General features: G+C 38.1%; 1 protein-coding gene across 1 annotated transcript in view; it reads right to left on the reverse strand.

Moving 5' to 3' along the window:
* The window catches only part of SLC9C1 (solute carrier family 9 member C1), a 163,644-nt gene that overhangs the window by 74,873 nt on the left and 67,201 nt on the right, over positions 1-21,570 (reverse strand). Inside the window, exons 8-10 of the mRNA XM_052645033.1 lie at positions 13,467-13,595; positions 5,847-6,008; positions 838-937 (exon numbers count right to left, since the gene is read on the reverse strand). Coding sequence (XP_052500993.1) covers positions 838-937; positions 5,847-6,008; positions 13,467-13,595 — 391 coding nt within the window. The remainder of the gene's footprint in view (positions 1-837; positions 938-5,846; positions 6,009-13,466; positions 13,596-21,570) is intronic.

The raw sequence follows: 21,570 nt of genomic DNA on the forward strand, positions 1-21,570 counted from the left end.
CTTATTTCATCTTTCAAAATGTTCTCCCAAATGTTCAAAAAAATCACTGATTAACTTCAGGGCCTCTGAAGTTAATATGCACATATGTTGCTATTGTGTCATTTAGGCCAAGTTCCCATCCCATATATTGAAACTTTTCAGAAAGTATCTTTCTTCAAGACTAACACAGACTCCAGTGACCCCTCAGGTAGGTGCCCTCCAGCAAGGTACAATTTGTACTTTTCTGTTTTCTTTTTTTAATGCTGTCAATTGTATTTAAATGCCCTGGATTACTTTTTAAATTGACTTTGCATGGCCTCTCTTCACTGTCCTTAAAATATTGGTCTTTCATTCTAGAGGCATTGCCATACTGATCCATATTGGTGCTTGAGGCAAAAGGAACTATTAGTAATACTGATCTTTAAAAATTTTGTATTTTCACCATGGATTTTTTGCATTAATTTCAATTATTAAATATTACATTAAAATATTTATCTTGATTACTGAGTCTTTTGGCATCCTCTCAGATTTTGTGCCTGAGATGAGGGCCTCACTCGCCTGATTTTAACCCTGGCCCTGTCTAGGGGATCAGACTGAACATTACTGAGTAATATGGTCAGGGACATAAGGGAATTAGTAGGGAAATACAGTCAGTGCGAACTCAAGGTAAGGTTACAAATTTTACCTGAAATCAGAGGTTTAGAGAACATAAGCAATAGAGTTTTTAAAAGGGGGGTTTTATTTTCAGTTGGCTAGTTTCCAAGTCAGTGTCTTATTTTGGCCATGTAGATGTAGTTACAATTATAATATTATAACTTCAATATATGAAAACAAAGTAAAATTATGCTAGTCACTTACTCAAGAAGAAGTGCTTCAACTCCTGGTTTAAAACTTGTAGAATTTAAAAAGAGTCCCATAATGACAAGAGTAAATATTCCAGACATTTCAGTTAGCTCACCTATTTTTTAAAGGAAATAAATAAAAAGTATTAATTTAACATCAAGAGTGGTACCAATACTCCCAGAGATGAAAACATCCTGATATCTGATAGTAGGGACTTCATAAAGAGGCTCTCCCACTTGGTTTCCACTAAAAAATGTCACAAATGACCACGCACTGTCCTTCCTCCTCAGGTCCACATTCAGTGTGCAGAAAAGTCTGTACTGGACAACCTTGCACCGCTTTGGCTTCTGATCATCGGCGACAATGTGGAACTCACAAATCTTTTCAGATATCCCAGTGAGGCTAGAGCACCCTCTATAGGTCTGATTTTTCCAGAGCGGCTCTGGATGAATTAAGTGGAAGTAAGCTGATGAGCTCGCTATGGACTAGCCTACTTCACATACTACTTCTTGGGAGACAGCAGGAGATAGAAATGGTTTGATTTTGTGACAAGCCTAAGAGAGTAGAGCCAAGAGAAACCCAATACAGATCTGCTTCCCAGTTTAATTATGGTTTGGTACACTTACTGTCTGAGATGGAAAAGTGTAAAAAACTGTGGAAACTCTTGAATACTGTCAACGTTCATGAATTAGAGGGAAACATAGTTTTGGAAGTAGCTTATGAAAGTGACATCTTATCATCATGAAAAATTCAAATAATATAGTATAGATATTATATTTTTCTAAGAAAAAGGTGGTAGTTAAGTTGCTAAGTCGTGTCCAACTCTTGCAACCCTATGGATTGCAGCCTGCCAGATTCCTCTGTCCCTGGGATTCTCCAGGCAAGAATACTGGAGTGGGTTGTCATTTCCTTCTCCAGAGGATCATCCTGACCCAGAAATTCTTTCCAAGATTCTTCTCAACCCAGGAATTCTTCCCAGGATTCTTCCCTACCCAGGAATCAAACCGGGGTCTTCTGCATTGCAGGCAGATTAGAAAAAGGGAACACCCATAACTCCACTGCCAAGAATTCAGGTAAAATCTTGAAGAAAATTTTGACTGAAATTTCTATTGAAGAGAGGACTATATTTGCCTAGAAGAAGTCATTTGTTAAGCTATTTGAGAGCACAGTATGAGACCCAAAAGGCAACTCCAAGCATTAAAGGCTGCTTGCCGAATTTCTATACAGGAGACAAGTGGCAATTAAGCAGGAAATATAGAAAAGTGAGGACATAATGGTAGCTGTCAGATCTTAGAATTGTGAACTGCACAATGTAATTTTTCTCTGTGAGCTCCCTTTGTTCTCACCTTCACTAAAGTTCACCAAGAAGCAGAAATTTTTATATATTTAGGAGGAGGCAGCAGAGATTATGAGGAAGAAAACTCCAGAAACTTTCAGAAATTTTGAGGAGGTATCTTTAGGTTGGGTTTTCCTTGTGGCTCAGTTGGTAAAGAATCTGCCTGCAATGTGGGAGACCTGAGTTTGATCCCTGGGTGAGGAAGATCCCCTAGAGATGGGAATGGCTATCCATTGCAGTACTCTGGCCTGGAGAATTCCATGGACTCTATAGTCCATGGGGCCGCCAAGAGTCGGACATAACTGAGCGTGTCTATTGGAAGCTTAAGATAATTGGATCAAGATTTTAGGAGTGGAGTACCCAGTGAACACACAGAAGCTCATATCCAGCATACATATACATAAAGTCACACATTAAGAAAATCTACAGAGGGATTATCCCTGGAGAAGGAAATGGCAGCCCCCGCCATTATTCTTGCCTGGGAAATTCCACAGACAGAAGAGCCTGGTGAGCCCCATTGCATGGGGTCCCAAAGAGTCAGAAACAACTGAACGACTGAACACGCACCCAAAGGGATTGTAGAGCAATACTGTTCTATAATGGGCTAATTTTTTTTCTCTTAATGTTTAGCAGACATTGTTCTAGGTAACAGTTGCAAATTAAAATTTTGTTTTAATATTAAAGAATATTGTGGATATGCCACTTTTCATAGGCTTCTCTGGTAGCTCAGCTGGGAAAGAATCTGCCTGCAATGCAGGAGATCCCAGTTTGATTCCTGGGTGGGGCAAGTTCCCCTGGAGAAGGGATAGGTTACCCTTCCCACTCCAGTAGTCTTGGGCTTCTCTGATGGCTCAGATGGTAAAGAATCCACTTGCAATGCAGGAGACCTGGGTTCAATCCCTGAGTTGGGAAGATCACCTGGAGGAGGGCACAGCAACCCACTCCAGTATTCTTGCCTGGAGAATCCCCACGGACAGAGAAGCCTGACGGGCTATAGTCCATAGGGTTGCAAAGAGTCAGACCCAACTGAGTGTCTAAGCACAGCACACATTTATCAAATGGATCTGTTTCTTTGGTTTACTTTGTATTGCTCTGTTATAGCAGTTGTATTTTAATTATTATAGGCTTATTAAATGCTTATTATCCACTTAGTAGGAAAAATCCTTCACTTAAATAGATTGTCATGCCATATGACATATGTCATAAACATAGTCTCACAGTTTATGTTTCCAGATGAATTTTTAAAAATTTTCTGTAAAATTTCACTTCCCTCCAAATTTCTATCATTATTTGATTCATATTGTGATAACTTTCAAAAATATTCATTTATTTGACAGGCCAGAGTAAAAGTTTTTTACATTAGATTTATACTTACTCATTATCTGCTTTCTAAAGTATTTGTTGAGACATCTTGACTCTAAAAAATTTAAATTATTTTTTTGGGGATGGGGTAGGGGATTATAAAATACAAACTAGTATGTATAAACTAAATAAGCAACAAGGATGTCTATTGTACCACACAAGGAAATGCCATTATTTTGTAATAATTTTAAATGGAATATAATCTATAAAAATATTGAATCACTATATTGCATACTTGAAAATAATATGATTGTAAATCAACTCTACTTCAATTTTAAAAATTAAATAAATAAAATTATTTCCTTGAGCATAACCCTTACTCTTTCAGTTTTAATGGTTAAAGATCAGATGAGAGTTTATTACAATGGCGTTGTTACAAGGATATTTAGTTATTTCTGTGACATACAACATTTTAGGATAATTAGAATTATAATAACATTGTATCAGGATGTATCAGATTTTTTGGAACTTCATGTAATATCTAGAACAGTTATATTAATAACATTCACCCATATAGTATAACCTAAGAAGGTTTCTCATCGTTTATTTTAACCCTTAATCTTGAGGTTACTCTTACTTGATGATGTTAAAAGAAATTATATTTGCTGAAATCTATGTTTTGTAGGTTTAGGTATGTACAAGGTAGTGCATAGTGAATGCATTTGTACTGGCTGATCATTCTGTCACTATTTATTAATTCATTAACGGATTCTGTAAACTCACTAAATTGTAGTTGGCTTAAATCCAGATTGGTTTGGAAACCTCAAATATCTGTGTTATGCCTTTCCTTTCTCAGACATGAAAATAATGAATTCTGGTGCTCTAGCATTTCTACAAAGAAATTTTCCTTTGTCTCTACTGAAATTTTTACTTCTCAGAAAACTTGTGTAGTTTTCTGTTTGGGTCCAAACTTTTGTTAAGTTTATTCCTTGATATTTCCTAACTTTTTGTCAATGTGAAGAGAATCACTTTTCATTGTGTTTTATACTAGTTGTGATGTGTATGTGCTCAGTCACTTCAGTTGTGTCCAGATCTTTCTGACCCTATGAACTGCAGCCTGCCAGGCTTCTTTCTCGTGGGATTCTCCAGGCAAGAATGCTGGCGTGGGTTGCCCTCTCCTTCTCCAGGGAATCTTCCTGACCCAGGGAGAGAACTGCCTCTCCTGTGTCTCCAGGATTGCAGGTGGATTCTTTACCTGTTGAGCCACCGGGGAAGCCCTTGTAACTAATTACTGCTGGTTTGTAAGAATGTTATTTGATTTATTAATTTTTAAAATATTTATCTTTTATCAAACCATTAAAGAGCCTTGCTATCTTAGTTTACTAATTAAGTCTCTTAGGTTTTTATATACTCTAAAATGTTGTGACTAATGTAACCATTTTTTCTTTAAAATATGTATAACCTTTATTTTTTTTTCTTACTATATTACCTAGAGCTTCCAGAATTATTTTTAATCATGGATATGAGGCTAGGCAACATTGTCTTATTCTTAAATGTAATGGAAAGATATCGAGTCAGTTGGGAAGTTGGTATTATCACGCATGCCAACTTCAAGTCATTTGTAGAGCTATCTAAAGGGCTGAATGGAAAGTGATTCTGAGGCAGTATCAGGAAACAGCGACGTGGTTATCATTGTCTGCTGTACCTCTGCGAGAGGGCAGTTGTGGTAAATGGATCAGCAATGTGACAGAATGTTTAATATTAGCCTTCCTTGATCTGTAGCTTCTATTTTTATTACCTTCTTGATCTAAGAGTTACCAAGAACATTTTTTTTCAATTTCAGGCAGTTAGAATATTCATTTTTAAAGATCTTCCTTTTGAAGTAAGCATTAAATTGAACTGTAGTTGAATAATGTTTGAAATTTTATTGATATGTTCTTCTAGTCTAGTTGATTTCTGTTAATGCCCATAGGTATGTGTAAAGAATAAGCATTCTGTTTTGGAAGATAAAACTCTATATATCTTGGGAGCCAAGCATTTAAGTTTTTATATAAATCATAGCCATAGTCATTTTTTTAATCCAATTGGTTATGAAATTATTTAGGTAAGGCCTGTTAAAGTTTCTCTTTGTAATTATGATTTTGTCAAGTTTCTCTTATTATAATTGTCTTTATGTACCTTGGTACATTGTTTCCTATTGTATACATATTAATATTTTTAATGTCTTTTGATAAATTATTTACAAAAATATTCCTTCTAGATCAGTTGCATGGTGGTTTTTTGTTTTTGTTTTTGCTTTTCACCTGGTAAATATTTCCCATATCTTTATATCTTTAATTTGAACCTTTTTATATTATTTAATTTTAGGCATAGTTCCCTTACTTACAAATATAAAAGATGAGGTACAGAAATGAAAAGCTGAGACTTATATGATTGACATCCTCTCCAAAAACAGTAGACATCCATAGTTGAATCAGTTTTGAACTAACAATTCCAAACGAGAAACTTACTATAAGATGTAACCAAATTTCTTTCATGATGATATAGGCTGAAAGAAAAGGGAATAAATAAAAAAATAATTAATAGAATTTATGTGCTTTTAATTTTAAACAATAATCTGGGTCAACTTATGTTTCTGACATTATCTTTTAAAATAGCTCATAGCCTTTGGGATAGATGTAGGGTATTTTCTTATTCTTAAGTTGAAAGAGTTTCTTTTCAAATGTCAAAAGTCACAATTAAATTGATAAAATTTGATCAGTTTAGTTTAAGAGCTTTTTAAGTCCCCATTCAGGAGTACGTATTTATTTAGCGCCAAAATGTGTAATACATTTTGGAAAAACAATAATGAATAAGAAGTAGAAGCTCTCTAACTTCATGGAATTTAGAATCTACGTCTAAAATTATATACACAAGAAATTAAAAAAAAAAAAAGAGAATGCCTCTGGGTCACAGCTAAGTGAATCTCCTGTATTGTATTGGCCTGCCAAACCAATCCGATTGGTTCCTTACTATTGGACATTTCATTGTTTCCAGTTTTTCTCCTGATAAGCAATGTTGCAATGTATATTTCTATACATAAATTTTTGTACTTCTCTGATTGCTTCCTTAGGCCCCAGAAGTGGAATTACTACACTAAAAGATAGTTGAGCCTTTACTGATACTGTTGTATTTTGCCAAATTTCTTTCAACAGTCATTATGATGCCCTTCCCAGGTAAACAGGAAGCCTGAACTCTTGAGGGCATTGATTGCTGGAATCGGGCATTTTCAGTGGATGAGGAAGTCCTTCTCATCTTTGTAGGGTGGGGAACAAAGGAGAAAAGTTTTAAATCACATATGAAAGTGGGTCTTAGGTGCAGGAAAGCCTGAAGGGTCAACTTCAATAGAATATGTGAAGAGCAAGAACAAAACCAAAACAAGGAATGGCCAACAGAAAACAGCAATAGCAACCACATCAAAAAACAAGGCTAAATTTGGGGAAGTAAATCCCAGAACAGTGCTCTGAGGTAGTAAAATGAAGGAGAAAGAATCCTTTTATGAATCCTTGATCATAGATGTCCACTGGTAGAGATGGCACTGTTTAGATTCCTGAGGTTATAGAAATTCCTTCTCTACCTAGTCTCATTCCTATGACTGAGAGCGAGCCATGGTTTCTAGATGTGCCAAGCAGAAAAATTTAACACTTGTAGGGACAGTGTGATGGGGTTGACTATGGTGATAATTTTAGGAATCCAGCGCCTCCTATAAATGAAACATATGCTGGAGCTGACACTGGTTTCAGAAGATGCAAAGAACTGGAGTTAAAAGACCAAGTTTAAAAGATGCTTTCTCTTTTAAAAAAGAAAAAAAGCTCTTAAAGAATAAAATATTTACTGGATGGATTTACTAGGCTAGGAAATGCCTCAAGGCAAATCCATTATTTCTTACAATGTTCTTAAACTTCTAACATACAAGAAGGAAAAGGTAAGAACTCTGAGTATAGTAACTCTTCTTGTTTTTTCCTATTATGAAACATGCTCACTTCAAAGATACAGTAGAGCTTCTCTGGTGACTCTGGGCTTCCCTGGTGGTTCAGATGGTAAAGAATCTGCCTGCAATGCAGGAGACCTGACTTTGATCTCTGTGTTGGGAAGATCCCCTAAAGAAGGGAATGGCTACCCACTCCAGTATTCTTGCCTGGAGAATTACATGGACAGAGAAACCTAGTGGGCTACAGGCAATGGGGTCACAAAGAGTCAGACATGACTGAGAGACTAACACTTTCAAAGATATAGCAACACTGTTTAAATAACTACAAGTTATAAAATAATGATTACTAGGAAACTGCAGTATTGGAGAAGACTCTTGAGAGTGCCTTGGACTGCAAGGAGATCAAACCAACCAATTCTGAAGGAAACCAATCCTGAATATTCATTGGAAGGACTGATGCTGAAGCTGAAACTCCAATACTTTGGCCACCTGATGCGAAGAGCTAACTCATTAGCAAATACCGTGATACTGAGAGAGACTGAAGGCAGGAGGAGAAGGGGACAATAGAGGATGAGATAGTTGATGGCATCACTGATTCAGCAGACCTCAGTTTGAGCAAGCTCCAGGAGATGGTGAAAGACAGGGAAGCCTGGCATGCTACAGTCCATGGGATCACAAAGAGTCGTACACGACTGAGTGACCAAACAATGCAATACAATACTAGGAAAATTACTGTTTCACAATTATGCCAATGGATACATAAAATACCAGTAAAACTTATCACACATCTTTCTTAAGAGGAATTCTTCTACTAAAAATTCAGAGAAAGTCTGAATGGTGAAGAAAATAAGTTCATTGTTCTCTTCATCTTAGAGCAGACCTTCTGTTTTATTGTAGTTGTTACTATTACTATTTTAAGAGTGATTACTTAACAGTTTTTACTCCTCTGAAACCTAAACAAAAGCAAAATTCTATTACGTTGATTATTGTCAAAATTGTGAGGTGCAAGCTCTAAAAAAGCAAGAACAGTTATGTTCATGGCTGAAACATCAGGGCCTACAATAGAAGCTATCACATAGTACATATCAACAAATAATTGTTGGGTTATTGAATGAATTATCTTCCACATAAGTACTTTTCTTTGTCTCTTTTTTATTTTTCACTCCCCAGTGACTAGCAAATTCTTTTGATTATATTGTGGATATCATCTCTGATAAAGTTCCCTGAAATTCTGTGATTGTTATAGGGAAGAACTGACTCCATGTTGGATCTGTTTCTTTAACCTTAACCATTGCTTCCCACTACTTGTATTCTTTAAAAGGATACTATTCACACGGAGTGGCCTGCCTCAGGGAACCCTGCCTCTCTGCCTGAATATTAAACCAAAATGCCTTTGTTCAGGACCCTGTCCACCTGTGGATGGCTACAGGAAAGAAAAAATGGACATATTCACTCCCTGAGGCTAGCCATTCCAGGAGATATCTGTAAGATTAATGGCCTTTTACTTTACCCCTTACCTCCCCCTACTCCTGTTCTGTAAAAGAACCTGGCATCAAGACCCTGATAAGATGGTTATTTTGAGACATTAGTCTGCCATCTTCTCAGTCAGCTGGCTTTCTAAATATAGTCATATTCCTTGTCTCAATACCTGTCTTTTGGATTATTTATGTGGTGAGCAGAGTAAGCTTGGACTCAGTAATATGAATGGTATTTACTATCTTAAATGGGACCTGGTATAACACTAGATCAGGCTTCTCTGGTGGCTCAGATAGTAAGGAATCTGCCTGCAATGCAGGAGGCCTGGGTTCCCTACCTGGGTTGGGAAGATCCCCTGGAGAAGGGAATGGAAACCCATTCTAGGATTCTTGCCTGGAGAATTCCATTGACAGAGGAGCCTGATGGGCTACAGTCCATGGGATTGCAAAGAACTGGACATCACTGAGCAGCTTGCACATAATACTAGATCAGGTATAGAGGTTGGACTTTGATCATTCTGACGAGCATGTATGACTACACTTTACATTTCTCAGTTTCCCCCAAAGATGGTTTTTGAGCTTTTAAGATGCTTTTGAATATAAATTTCCTTTTTCCTCACTTCAGTCATCTATAGGAAGGCCATATCTGCAGCAGGTTTTATGGTAAAAACTCTCTGAGTACTGTATTCTGTCACCTCGTTTTGTACTCTGCATTTTGGAAAATATTCTATGTATGTACTTTGGTTTTCCCACACACCACAGAAAGGTTATATGAAGCATTTAAAGAGGATGTACCTTGCTATGCTAAACTGGGGTTCTAGGATCACAACAGATATTCCAAATTGCTATGGTTTGAGTAAACTAATTGGATACAAAAAACAAGGGTGAAAGTAGGTGTTTTTATGCCCAAGTTGGGTAGTTGTCCACAACCTGGACCAGCTCTCTTGAGAAAGACATGAGTAAGGTGATTCTTTGCATGAAATGTTCCCTTGGTATGTCCAATTTTCTTGAAGAGATCTCTAGTCTTTCCCACTCTGTTGTTTTCCTCTATTTCCTTGCAGTGATTGCTGAAGAAGGCTTTCTTATCTCTTCTTGCTATTCTCTGGAACTCTGCATTCAGATGCTTATATCTCTCCTTTTCTCCTTTGCTTTTTGCTTCTCTTCTTTTCACAGCTATTTATAAGGCCTCCTCAGACAGCCATTTTTCTTTTTTGCATTTCTTTTCCAAGGGGATGGTCTTGATCGCTGTCTCCTATACAATGTCACGAACCTCATTCCATAGTTCATCAGGCACTCTATCTATCAGATCTAGGCCCTTAAATCTATTTCTCACTTCCACTGTATAATCATAAGGGATTTGATTTAGGTCATACCTGAATGGTCTAGCGGTTTTCCCTACTTTCTTCAATTTAAGTCTGAATTTGGCAATAAGGAGTTCATGATCTGAGCCACAGACAGCTCCTGGTCTTGTGTTTGTTAACTGTATAGAGCTTCTCCATCTTTGGCTGCAAAGAATATAATCAGTCTGATTTCGGTGTTGACCATTCTGAAGGAGATCAGCCCTGGGATTTCTTTGGAAGAAATGATGCTAAAGCTGAAACTCCAGTACTTTGGCCACCTCATGCAAAGGGTTGACTCATTGGAAAAGACTCTGATGCTGGGAGGGATTGGGGGCAGGAGGAGAAGGGGACGACAGAGGATGAGATGGCTGGATGGCATCACTGACTCGATGGACATGAGTCTGAGTGAACTCCGGGAGTTGGTGATGGACAGGGAGGCCTGGCTTGCTGTGATTCATGGGATCGAAAAGAGTCGGACACAACTGAGTGACTGAACTGAACTGAACTGAAGGTGATTCTATTGGGCAAGGATTAGTCTTCTGGTATGGTATGCCAGTACCATACTGCTTTGATTACTGTAGGCTTGTAGTATAATCTGAAGTCAGAGAGCTGATTCCTCCAGCTCCATTTTCCTTTCTCAAAGTTGCTTTCAAGGTCTTTGAGTTTTCAAACAAATGAAAAAAATTTTTGTTCTAGTTCTGTGAAAAATGCCATTGGTAATTTGATATGCATTGCATTTAATCTGTAGATTGCCATGGGTGGCATAGTCATTTTGACAATATTGACTCTTCCAATCCAATAACTTGTTTTATCTTTCCATCTACTTGTGTCATTTTCAGTTTCTTTCTTATAATTTTCAGAGTACAAGTCTTTGTCTCCTTAGTTAGATTTATTCTTAGACATTTTATTCTTTTTGATATGGTGGTAAATGGGATTGTCTCTGGAGAATTTTTTTTTTACCATAAATGGATGTTGAGTTTTATCAAAAGCTTTTTCTGCATCTATTGAGATGATCATACAATTTTTATTCTTCAATTTGTTAATGTGTATCACATGGATTGATTTAACAATATTGAAAAATCCTTGCATTCCTGTGGGATAAATCCCACTTTTGGTCATGGTATAGGACCTTTGTAATGTATTGCTTGATTTGGTTTGCTAGTGTTTTGCTGAGATTTTTGCATCTATGTTCATCAGTGATATTGGCCTGTAATTTTCTCTTTTTTGTAGTATCTTTGTCTGATTTTGGTATCAGGGTGATGGTGGTCTTGCAGAGTAAGTTTGGAAGTGTACTTTCCTCTGTAATTTTTTGAAATAGTTTCAAAACGATAGGTGTTAATTCTTCTCTAAATGTTCCATAATATTCACCTGTGAAGCCATCTGGTCTTGGACTTCTGTTTCTTTGATTTTTGAAATCACAGATTCAGTTTCAATACTTGTAGTTGGTTTATTCATATTTTCAATTTCTTCCTGGTTCAATCTTGGAAAAATGTATCTTTCTAAGAATTTGTCCATTTCTTCTAGGTTGTACATTTTAGTGGCATATAGTTGCCTGTAATAAGTAGTCTCTTATGGTCCTTCGTGTTTCTGTGGTGTCAGTTATAATTTCTTTATTTCCAATTTTGTTGAGACTACACTCTAAACTACCGAAAGGATGTGGTTTTGATTAGAAAGGGGCATATAAAATGCTCACAGGAGTGCTGACAACTCTATTTTTTGTCCTGAGTCATAATTACTCATCTGTATACTTTATAATCACTCATTACAGTGCACATACATCACTTACCTCATATACACATGCATGCACATACACATGGTAAAGGACAAAGTACGTATGGTTCAGGATTATTTGAATGTGGCAAATGAACTTCTAGACATTTTACAGTCTCTCTGCTTACAAGCACTGTGCTCAGGCCCTGTAGATGGCCATATGATTCACACTTTCTCCCTGAGCTGACAGCTTTCTGTGTTGCCTGCAGGGAGATAGTCATAGAGTGAAGGGAAGACACCTCCCCTTGGTACTGGTGGATTCCCTACTCAACTCATCTTTTGAGTTTATCTTAGGCAGATAAAAAAATTCTCTCATTCTTGTTATCAATAATTCTGGTTCAGTCTAGGTCTGAGGAATGTTGCTTCTATAGGCATCCTCATGAAAATCCCAACTTAGCCTCACAACAAAACCATAACCAATATTAAATAAGGGATGTTTGTTACTTCTTGTAAATGGCCAATAATTATACTAATATGATTATATTTGCAGAAGTGTAATTTTGGTATTATAAAATCCATGTCAGAGGTCAGAAAATACAGTATTCTAGTTTTAAGAAATTAAGATTTCAGAAAATATGGGATTCTCATTTTATTTTTTTATTCATTATTTTTTTCCTTCTTTCTTTATTATTATTATTATTTTACTTTACAATATTGTATTGGTTTTGCCATGCATCAACATGAATCCGCCACGGGTGTACACGTGTTCCCAATCCCGAACCCCTCTCCCACCTCCCCCCCACACCATCCCTCCAGGTCATCCCAGTGCACCAGCCCCAAGCATCCTACACCTTGCATCGAATCTAGACTGGTGATTCGTTTCTTATATGATATTATACATGTTTCAATGCCATTCTCCCAAATCACCCCACCCTCTCCCTCTCCCACAGAGTCCAAAAGACTGTTCTATACATCTGTGTCTCTTTTGCTGTCTCACATACACGGTTATCATTACCATCTTTCTAAATTCCATATATATGCGTTAGTATACTGTATTGATGTTTTTCTTTCTGGCTTACTTCACTCTGTATAATCGGCTCCAGTTTCATCCACCTCATTAGAACTGATTCAAATGTATTCTTTTTATGGCTGAGTAATACTCCATTGCGTATATGTACCACAGCTTTCTTATCGATTCATCTGCTGATGGACGTCTAGGTTGCTTCCATGTCCTGGTTATTATTAACAGTGCTGTGATGAACATTGGGGTACACGTGTCTCTTTCAATTCTGGTTTCCTTGGTGTGTATGCCCAGCAGTGGGATTGCTGGGTCATAAGGCAGTTCTATTTCAAGTTTTTTAAGGAATCTCCACACTGTTCTCCATAGTGGCTGTACTAGTTTGCATTCCCACCAACAGTGTAAGAGACTTCCCTTTTCTCCACACCCTCTCCAGCATTTATTGCTTGTCGACTTTTGGAATTTAAAAAATTAAGAAAAAATAGATCCTTACCTAAGGACTGGATCATATTTTTGTGCAAGCTAAGGTCAATATTCACAATAACAGTAAATGTAATTAAAGACATTACAGAGGTCATCAGACTTTCTCCATTAATTAAACTGACGAGGCTTCTAGAAAGACCTACAGAGGGAAAAAAAAATTGTTTAAGGAGGGAAAAATTTCATAAATATTAAAGAACAGAATTTTATCAACAAGTAGAAGGATATTTTCAGCTATGGATTTATATCATGTACTTTTTCTACATACTTAAATATATGTTAGTCATGTTTGTAAAATCTGTTCAAGAAGATTTCATTATGTATTAACTTACAAGCCTAGATCATCATGAGTAGGTACCAAATTAATTGTGATTGATTAGGAATCAAAGAAAGGGCTTCCCTGGTGGCTCAGATGGTAACTAATCTGCCTGCAGTGCAGGAGACTTGGGTTCAATCCCTGGGTTGAGAAGATCCCCTGGAGAAGGGAATGGCTACCCACTCCAGTATTCTTGCAAACTAAAATGGAGAGGAAGGGGTGAATTTAACTCAGATGACCACTATATCTACTACTGTGGACAAGAATCCCTTAGAAGAAATGGAGTAGCCCTCATAGTTGACAAAAGAGTATGAAATGCAGTGCTTGGGTGTAACTTCAAAAACAACAGAATGATCTCAGTTCATTTCCAAGGCAAACTATTCAACATCACAGTAATCCAAGTCTATGCCCCAAACACTAATGCTGAAGAAGCTGTACTCAAACAGTCTATGAAGATCTACAAGACCTTCTAGAACTAACACCAAAAAAAATGATGTTCTTTTCATCACACGGGGTTGGAATGCAAAAGTAGGAAGACAAGAAATACCTGGAAAAATGGGCAAGTTTGGCCTTGGAGTACAAAATGAAGCAGGGCAAAGGCTAATAGAATTTTGGTGAGAGAACACTCTGGATGTAGCAAACACCCTCTTCCAGCAACACAAGGCATGACTCTACACATGGACGTCACCAAATAGTCAATACCGAAATCAGAGTCATTATATTCTTTGCAGCCAGGATGGAGAAGCTCTATACAGCCAGCAAAAACAAGACCTGGAGCTGACTGTGGCTCAGGTCATGAGATTCTTATTGCAAAATTCAGATTTAAATTGAAGAAAGTAGGGAAAACCACTAGACCATTCAGGTATGAACTAAGTTAAATCCCTTATAATTATACAGAGGAGGTGACAAATAAATTCAAGGGATTAGATCTGAGAGTGCCTCAAGAACTATGGAAGGAGGTTCGTGACATTGTACAGGAGACAGGGATCAAGACCATCCCCAAGAAAAAGAAATGCAAGAGGGCAAAATGGTTGTCTGAGAAGGCCTTACAAATAGCTGAGAAGAGATGCCAAAAGCAAAGGAGAAAAGAAAAGATATACCCTACTGATTTCAGAGTTCCAGAGATGGCAAGGAGAGATAAGAGAGTCTTCTGAAGTGAACAATACAAAGAAATAGAGAAAATAATAGAATGGGAAAGATTAGAGATCTCTTCAAGAAAAACTGGAGATACCAAGGGAACATTTCATGCAAGAATGGGCATGATAAAGGACAGAAATGGTAAGGACCTAACAGAGGCATAAGAGATTAGGAAGAGGTGGCAAGAATATACAGAGGTCTTAAAGACCCAGATAAACATGATGGTGTGGTCATTTACCTACAGCCAGACATCTTGGAGTGTGAACTCAAGTGAACTTTTAGGAAGCATTATTATGAACAAAGCTATTGGAGGTTATAGAATTCCAGCTGAGTTATTTCAAATTTTAAAAGATGATACTGTTAAAGTGCCACATTCAATATGCTATCAAATTTGGAAAACTCAGGGATGGCCACAGGACTGGAAAAAATCAGTTTTCATTCCAATCCCAAAGAAAGGCAATGCTAAAGAATGTTCAAACTATCATACAGTTGTGCTTATCTCATACCAGCAAGGTAATGCTCAAAATCCTTCAAGCTAGGCTTCAACAGTACATGAACTGAGAACTTTCAGATGTACAAGCTAGGTTTAGAAAAGGCAGAGGAACCAGAGATCAAATTGCTAACATTTATTGGATCAGAGAAAAAACCAAGGAATTCCAGACAAATACCCATTTCTGCTTCATTGATTCTGCTAAAGCCTTTGACTTCTGGATCACAACAAATTGTGGAAAATTCTTAAAGAGATGGGAATACCAGACCCCCTAATCTGCCTCCTGAGAAATCTGTATGCGTGTCAAGAAGAAACAGTTAGAACTGGACATGGAAAAAGAGACTGGTTCAAAATTGGGAAAAGAGTACCTCAAGGCTGTATGTTGTCACCCTGTTTATTTAACTCATATACAGTGTACATCATTTAAAATTCTGGGTTGGATAAATCACAAGCTTGAATCAAGATTGCCAGGAGAAATATCAACAACCTCAGATATGCAGATGATACCACTCTAATGTCAGAAACTGAAGAGGAACTAAAGAGTCTCTTGATGAGCATAAAAGGAGAGAGTGAAAAAGCTGGCTTAAAACTCAACATTCAGAAACTAAGATCATGGCATCTGGTCCCATCACTTCATGGCAAATAGGTAAAAAGTGGAAACAGTGGCAAGTTTTATTTTCTTGGACTCCAAAATCAATATAGATGATAAAATTAAAAGATGCTTGCTCCTTGGAAGAAAAGTTGTGACAAACCTAGCATATTAAAAAGCAGAGACATCATTTTACTGACAAAGGTCTGTATAGTCAAAACTATGACTTTTCCAATAAGGGAGCTTCCTGGGTGGCACAGTGGTAAATAATCTGCCTGCCAGTGTAGGAGACACAAGAGACATGGGTTCAATCCCTGAGTCGGGAAGATTCCCTGGAGTAGGAAATGGCAACCCACTCCAATATTTTTGCCTGGAAAATCCCGTGGAGAGAGGAACCTGGTGGGCTATAGTCCATGGGGTCACAAAGAGTCGGACATGACTAAGCACACACACAAATGGTTTTTCCAGTAGTCTTGTATGAACATGAGACTTGGACCATAAGGAAGGCTGAGTGCCAAAGAATTGATTCTTTTGAATTTTAGTGCTGGAGAAGACTCTTAAGAGTCCCAGGATCGGGTTGCCAGTTCCTATTCCAAGGGATCTTCCAAGGGAATAGAACCTGCATCACCTGCATTGGCAGGCAGACTCTTCACCACGGATTCACCAGGGGGAGCTTGAAGATAATCAACTAGAGCTCTCATTTCTTGTTTCAAAGTACAGATGAAAATGTGAAATTTATTATTTTTTAATTCTGAGACTTGGTCTATATAAATATGTGCACCATGCATTTAAGACAAGACAAAAAAATAATGATAGTAGAGGGATAAGGCAAACTTATAAACCAAAGCTCTATATTATGGTAACTAACCAAAGTATTAATGCAGTTGTCCAGGTAGTCAGATTGTAATTAGTAATTGTCTGACTTTCTCATATATCACTTTCAATGGTTTTAGAAATCAAACTCCATTAATGGAGAGCATTCTGATATAATCTGTTTCCATCTTCAGTTCAGTTCAGTCGTTCAGTCATGTCCAGCTCCTTGCGACCCCATGAATCGCGGCACACCAGGCCTCCCTGTCCATCACCAACTCCCGGAGTTCACTCAGACTCACGTCCATCAAGTCAGTGATGCCATCCAGCCATCTCATCCTGGGTCGTCCCCTTCTCCTCCTGCCCCCAATCCCTCCCAGCATCAGAGTCTTTTCCAATGAGTCAACTCTTCACATGAGGTGGCCAAAGTACTGGAGTTTCAGCTTTAGCATCATTCCTTCCAAAGAAATCCCAGGGGTGATCTCCTTCAGAATGGACTGGTTGGATCTCCTTGCAGTCCAAGGGACTCTCAAGAGTCTTCTCCAACACCACACTTCAAAAGCATCAATTCTTTGGTGCTCAGCTTTCTTCACAGTCCAAAACTCTCACATCCATACATGGCCACTGGAAAAACCATAGCCTTGATTAGACGGACCTTAGTCGGCAAAGTAATATCTCTGCTTTTGAATATGCTGTCTAGGTTGCTCATAACTTTTCTTCCAAGGAGTAAGCTTCTTTTAATTTCATGGCTGCAATCACCATCTGCAGTGATTTTGGAGCCCAAAAAATTAAAGTCTGACACTGTTTCCACTGTTTCCCCATCTATTTCTCATGAGGTGATGGGACGAGATGCCATGATCTTCGTTTTCTGAATGTTGAGCTTTAAGCCAACTTTTTCACTCTCCTCTTTCGCTTTCATCAAGAGGCTTTTTAGCTCCTCTTCACTTTCTGCCATAAGGGTGGTGTCATCTGCATATCTGAGGTTGATATTTTTCCCGGCAATCTTGATTCCAGCTTGTGTTTCTTCCAGTCCAGCGTTTCTCAGGATGTACTCTGCATATCTTAATCTCCTCCATTTATGATATTATTCCAAGTTTAGATATCTACCAATTATTATTTCTTTCTTGCCATTCAATGTTCCTGTGGGGCAACACTAGAAATGAACTTCTTTAATAATTTTCAAAATGTCCATAGGAAGGAAATATTATTAAGGAAAGGGTAAAAACCTTTCTTGTGAAACAATCAGCCTATCCTTCTGATCACAATCTAATACAGTAAGTATGCTGCTGGAAAAGAAGCAAAGCCAAGGCAGTCTGTCCCTGTAGAAACTCATTGCCTTGATCTAATTCCTCACCTGTCTCTGCATTCATGCCTTCTGCTATAAGACTGAAGTTTCTATCACCAAAGATTTTTTTTTTTTAATGAGACTTTATACAAGAAGAGGCTAGAGAAAGATTTCTGCTTCTACTCTCTCAGATCCCTGCCACCATCATGGCACAATTTCCTGGCTACTATTCTGGAGGAATGTGAGAAATAATAGGAGAAATGATCTTCCAGGTGAGGTCGTTATAGATCACTTAGCTCCCAGATGACCCTCTAGCTGACTGCAGATTCATTAGTGAGCCAAGCCAAGATCAGCAGAGCCCAGTTCATACCATCAAAGCTACCAAACTCATGAGAAATAAAAAATGATTGTAGTTTTAAGCCACTACACTTGGGAGTTACTTTTAGTCAAAAGCAAAGACAAAAAACAAACCCTAACTGATACTGTTGCATAACTATTCCATCTTAGAAAATAGGGCTATAACAAAATGAATATTTGGAAATAAAGACAAGGAGCATAAGAGGAGTCAATAGATCATAAAAAGCTCAAAACAATGTGAATGTATCCATGTACTCCAAACATAGGCCTGGCAAGATTTTGTTGTTGAGAATAAAATAAAACATATATAAAAGTCTTTCTGTGAAAACTCAGGCAAAAATATTTCCAAGAGAAAAATAAATTTTTTATACTTTAAAAATGATGCAAAATGAGGAGAAAAGCAAAATTACAAAAGTAACAGCAAGATGGCCAAAGATTACAAGAATAACTTTGTAAGTAAATCCAAAGAAATGATTTAAATTCAACAATGGTAAACCAGAAAGTCAATGGAATAACTAAACTCTAAGATTATAAAGTTAGGAGGATTATGGAATTCTCTCTCTCATTACAACTGCTCCAAATCCTATGAGTATGAAAAGGAACAGGAATTGACAGAGTCCCATAGCAGCAGGGTTGGGGGATAGATGCTGATACAATCTTAATCTCCTTGTCTTAAAGATCTGACTTTTCTTTATTCATATAGATACTCTTAGTATTCCTCCCCTACTCTCCTCCTACTTGCCTCAGATAGCTCTTTCTTTTTCAGTTCAGTTCAGTTGCTCAGTCGTGTCTGACTCTTTGCGACCCCATGAATCGCAGCACACCAGGCCTCCCTGTCCATCACCAACTCCCGGAATTCACTCAGACTCACGTCCATCAAGTCAGTGATGCCATCCAGCCATCTCATCCTCTGTCGTCCCCTTCTCCTCCTGCCCCCAATCCCTCCCAGCATCAGAGTCTTTTCCAATGAGTCAACTCTTCACATGAGGTGGCCAAAGTACTGGAATTTCAGCTTTAGCATCAGTCCTTCCAAAGAAATCCCAGGGCTGATCTCCTTCAGAATGGACTGGTTGGATCTCCTTGCAGTCCAAGGGACTCTCAAGAGTCTTCTCCAACACCACAGTTCAAAAGCATCAATTCTTTGGCGCTCAGCCTTCTTCACAGTCCAACTCTTACATCCATACATAACCACAGGAAAAACCATAGCCTTGACTAGACGAACCTTAGTCGGCAAAGTAATGTCCCTGCTTTTGAATATGCTATCTAGGTTGGTCATAACTTTTCTTCCAAGGAGTAAGTGTCTCTTAATTTCATGGCTGCAATCACCATCTGCAGTGATTTTGGAGCCCCAAAAGTAAAGTCTGACACTGTTTCCACTGTTTCCCCATCTATTTCCCATGAAGTGATGGGATCGGATGCCATGATCTTCGTTTTCTGAATGTTGAGCTTTAAGCCAACTTTTTCGCTCTCCTCTTTCACTTTCATCAAGAGGCTTTTTAGCTCCTCTTCACTTTCTGCCATAAGAGTGGTGTTATCAGCATATCTGAGGTTATTGACATTTCTTCCGGCAATCTTGATTCCAGCTTGTGTTTCTTCCAGTCCAGCGTTTCTCATGATGTACTCTGCATGGAAGTTAAATAAGCAGGGTGACAATATACAGCCTTGAGGTACTCCTTTTCCTATTTGGAACCAGTCTGTTGTTCCATGTCTAGTTCGAACTGTTGCTTCCTGACCTGCATACAGATTTCTCAAGAGGCAGGTCAGGTGGTCTGGTATTCCCATCTCTTTCAGAATTTTCCACAGTTTATTGTGATCCACACAGTCAAAGGCTTTGGCATAGTCAATAAAGCAGAAATAGATGTTTTTTTGGAACTCTCTTGCTTTTTCCATGATCCAGCGGATGTTGGCAATTTGATCTCTGGTTCCTCTGCCTTTTCTAAAACCAGCTTGAACATCAGGGAGTTCACAGTTCACATATTGCTGAAGCCTGGCTTGGAGAATTTTGAGCATTACTTTACTAGCACGTGAGATGAGTGCAATTGTGCGATAGTTTGAGCATTCTTTGGCATTGCCTTTCTTTGGGATTGGAATGAAAACTGACCTTTTCCAGTCCTGTGGCCACTGCTGAGTTTTCCAAATTTGTTGGCATATTGAGTGCAGCACTTTCACAGCATCATCTTTCAGGATTTGAAACAGCTCCACTGGAATTCCATCACCTCCACTAGCTTTGTCCATAAAAAGTGCTCATGTGAGGGTGTGTGTGCATGTATGTGCCACATTAAAATTCTATTTTAAAACAAATGTTTCCATTCTCATTATAAAATATAGTCAAGCAAACATAAATTCGGTAATTTTTCCTTTTTTTGAATGCGAGTCTTGGATTTTTTTTTTTTCTGGGTTACACTGACTTGGCATTTTACTTTTCAAAAGAGGTTTCTTTCTCTTAAAACAGTGCACACTGAAAACACTATATCATTAATGATTTTACTGTTTTTGACTCTTTAGAATTTTTGTCTTAATGGTGACAAAGACTTAAAAGATAATTTTTTTTTACAGATAGCATTATCAAAGAACAGTGTTTTCAACAGAAAATAGGTGTTGGGCAATAAAAATGTTACCATGAAATACATACAATATTGTAATGCTCCCAAAACTATCCTATTGGCTCAAGGCAGAAGCATGCATAATGTCAAGCATTCCAAATAATGCCCTGCCCTAACCAAGGCATTGGTGGTGGAATTCTCACTTGCCACATGGGAGGCTGGGGATTGATTCCCAGCCGATGCAAAAGGCAGATTGTTTTCTTTGGGCTTCCTTCGTGGCTCAGCTGGTAAAGAATCTGCCTGCAATGTGGGAAACCTGGGTTTGATCCCTGGGTTGGGAAGATCCCCTGGAGAAGGGAAAGGCTACCCACTCCAGTATTCTGGCCTGGAGAATTCCATGGACTGTATAGTTCATGCGGTCACAAAGAGTTAGACATGACTGATCGACTTTCACTTTCACTTTTCACTTTTCACTTTCATTCCACAGCTGAATGTAAGACTTAAAATACTAAGTAAGCCCATCACTGGCATTTCATTCTATTCTAAGAATCACCACAAGAATCTCTATGCTCAAACCTTAGTGTCTCAGC

This window comes from Budorcas taxicolor, chromosome 1 (genome assembly GCF_023091745.1).
Source record: "Budorcas taxicolor isolate Tak-1 chromosome 1, Takin1.1, whole genome shotgun sequence".
NCBI classification, from domain to species: Eukaryota; Metazoa; Chordata; class Mammalia; order Artiodactyla; family Bovidae; genus Budorcas; species Budorcas taxicolor.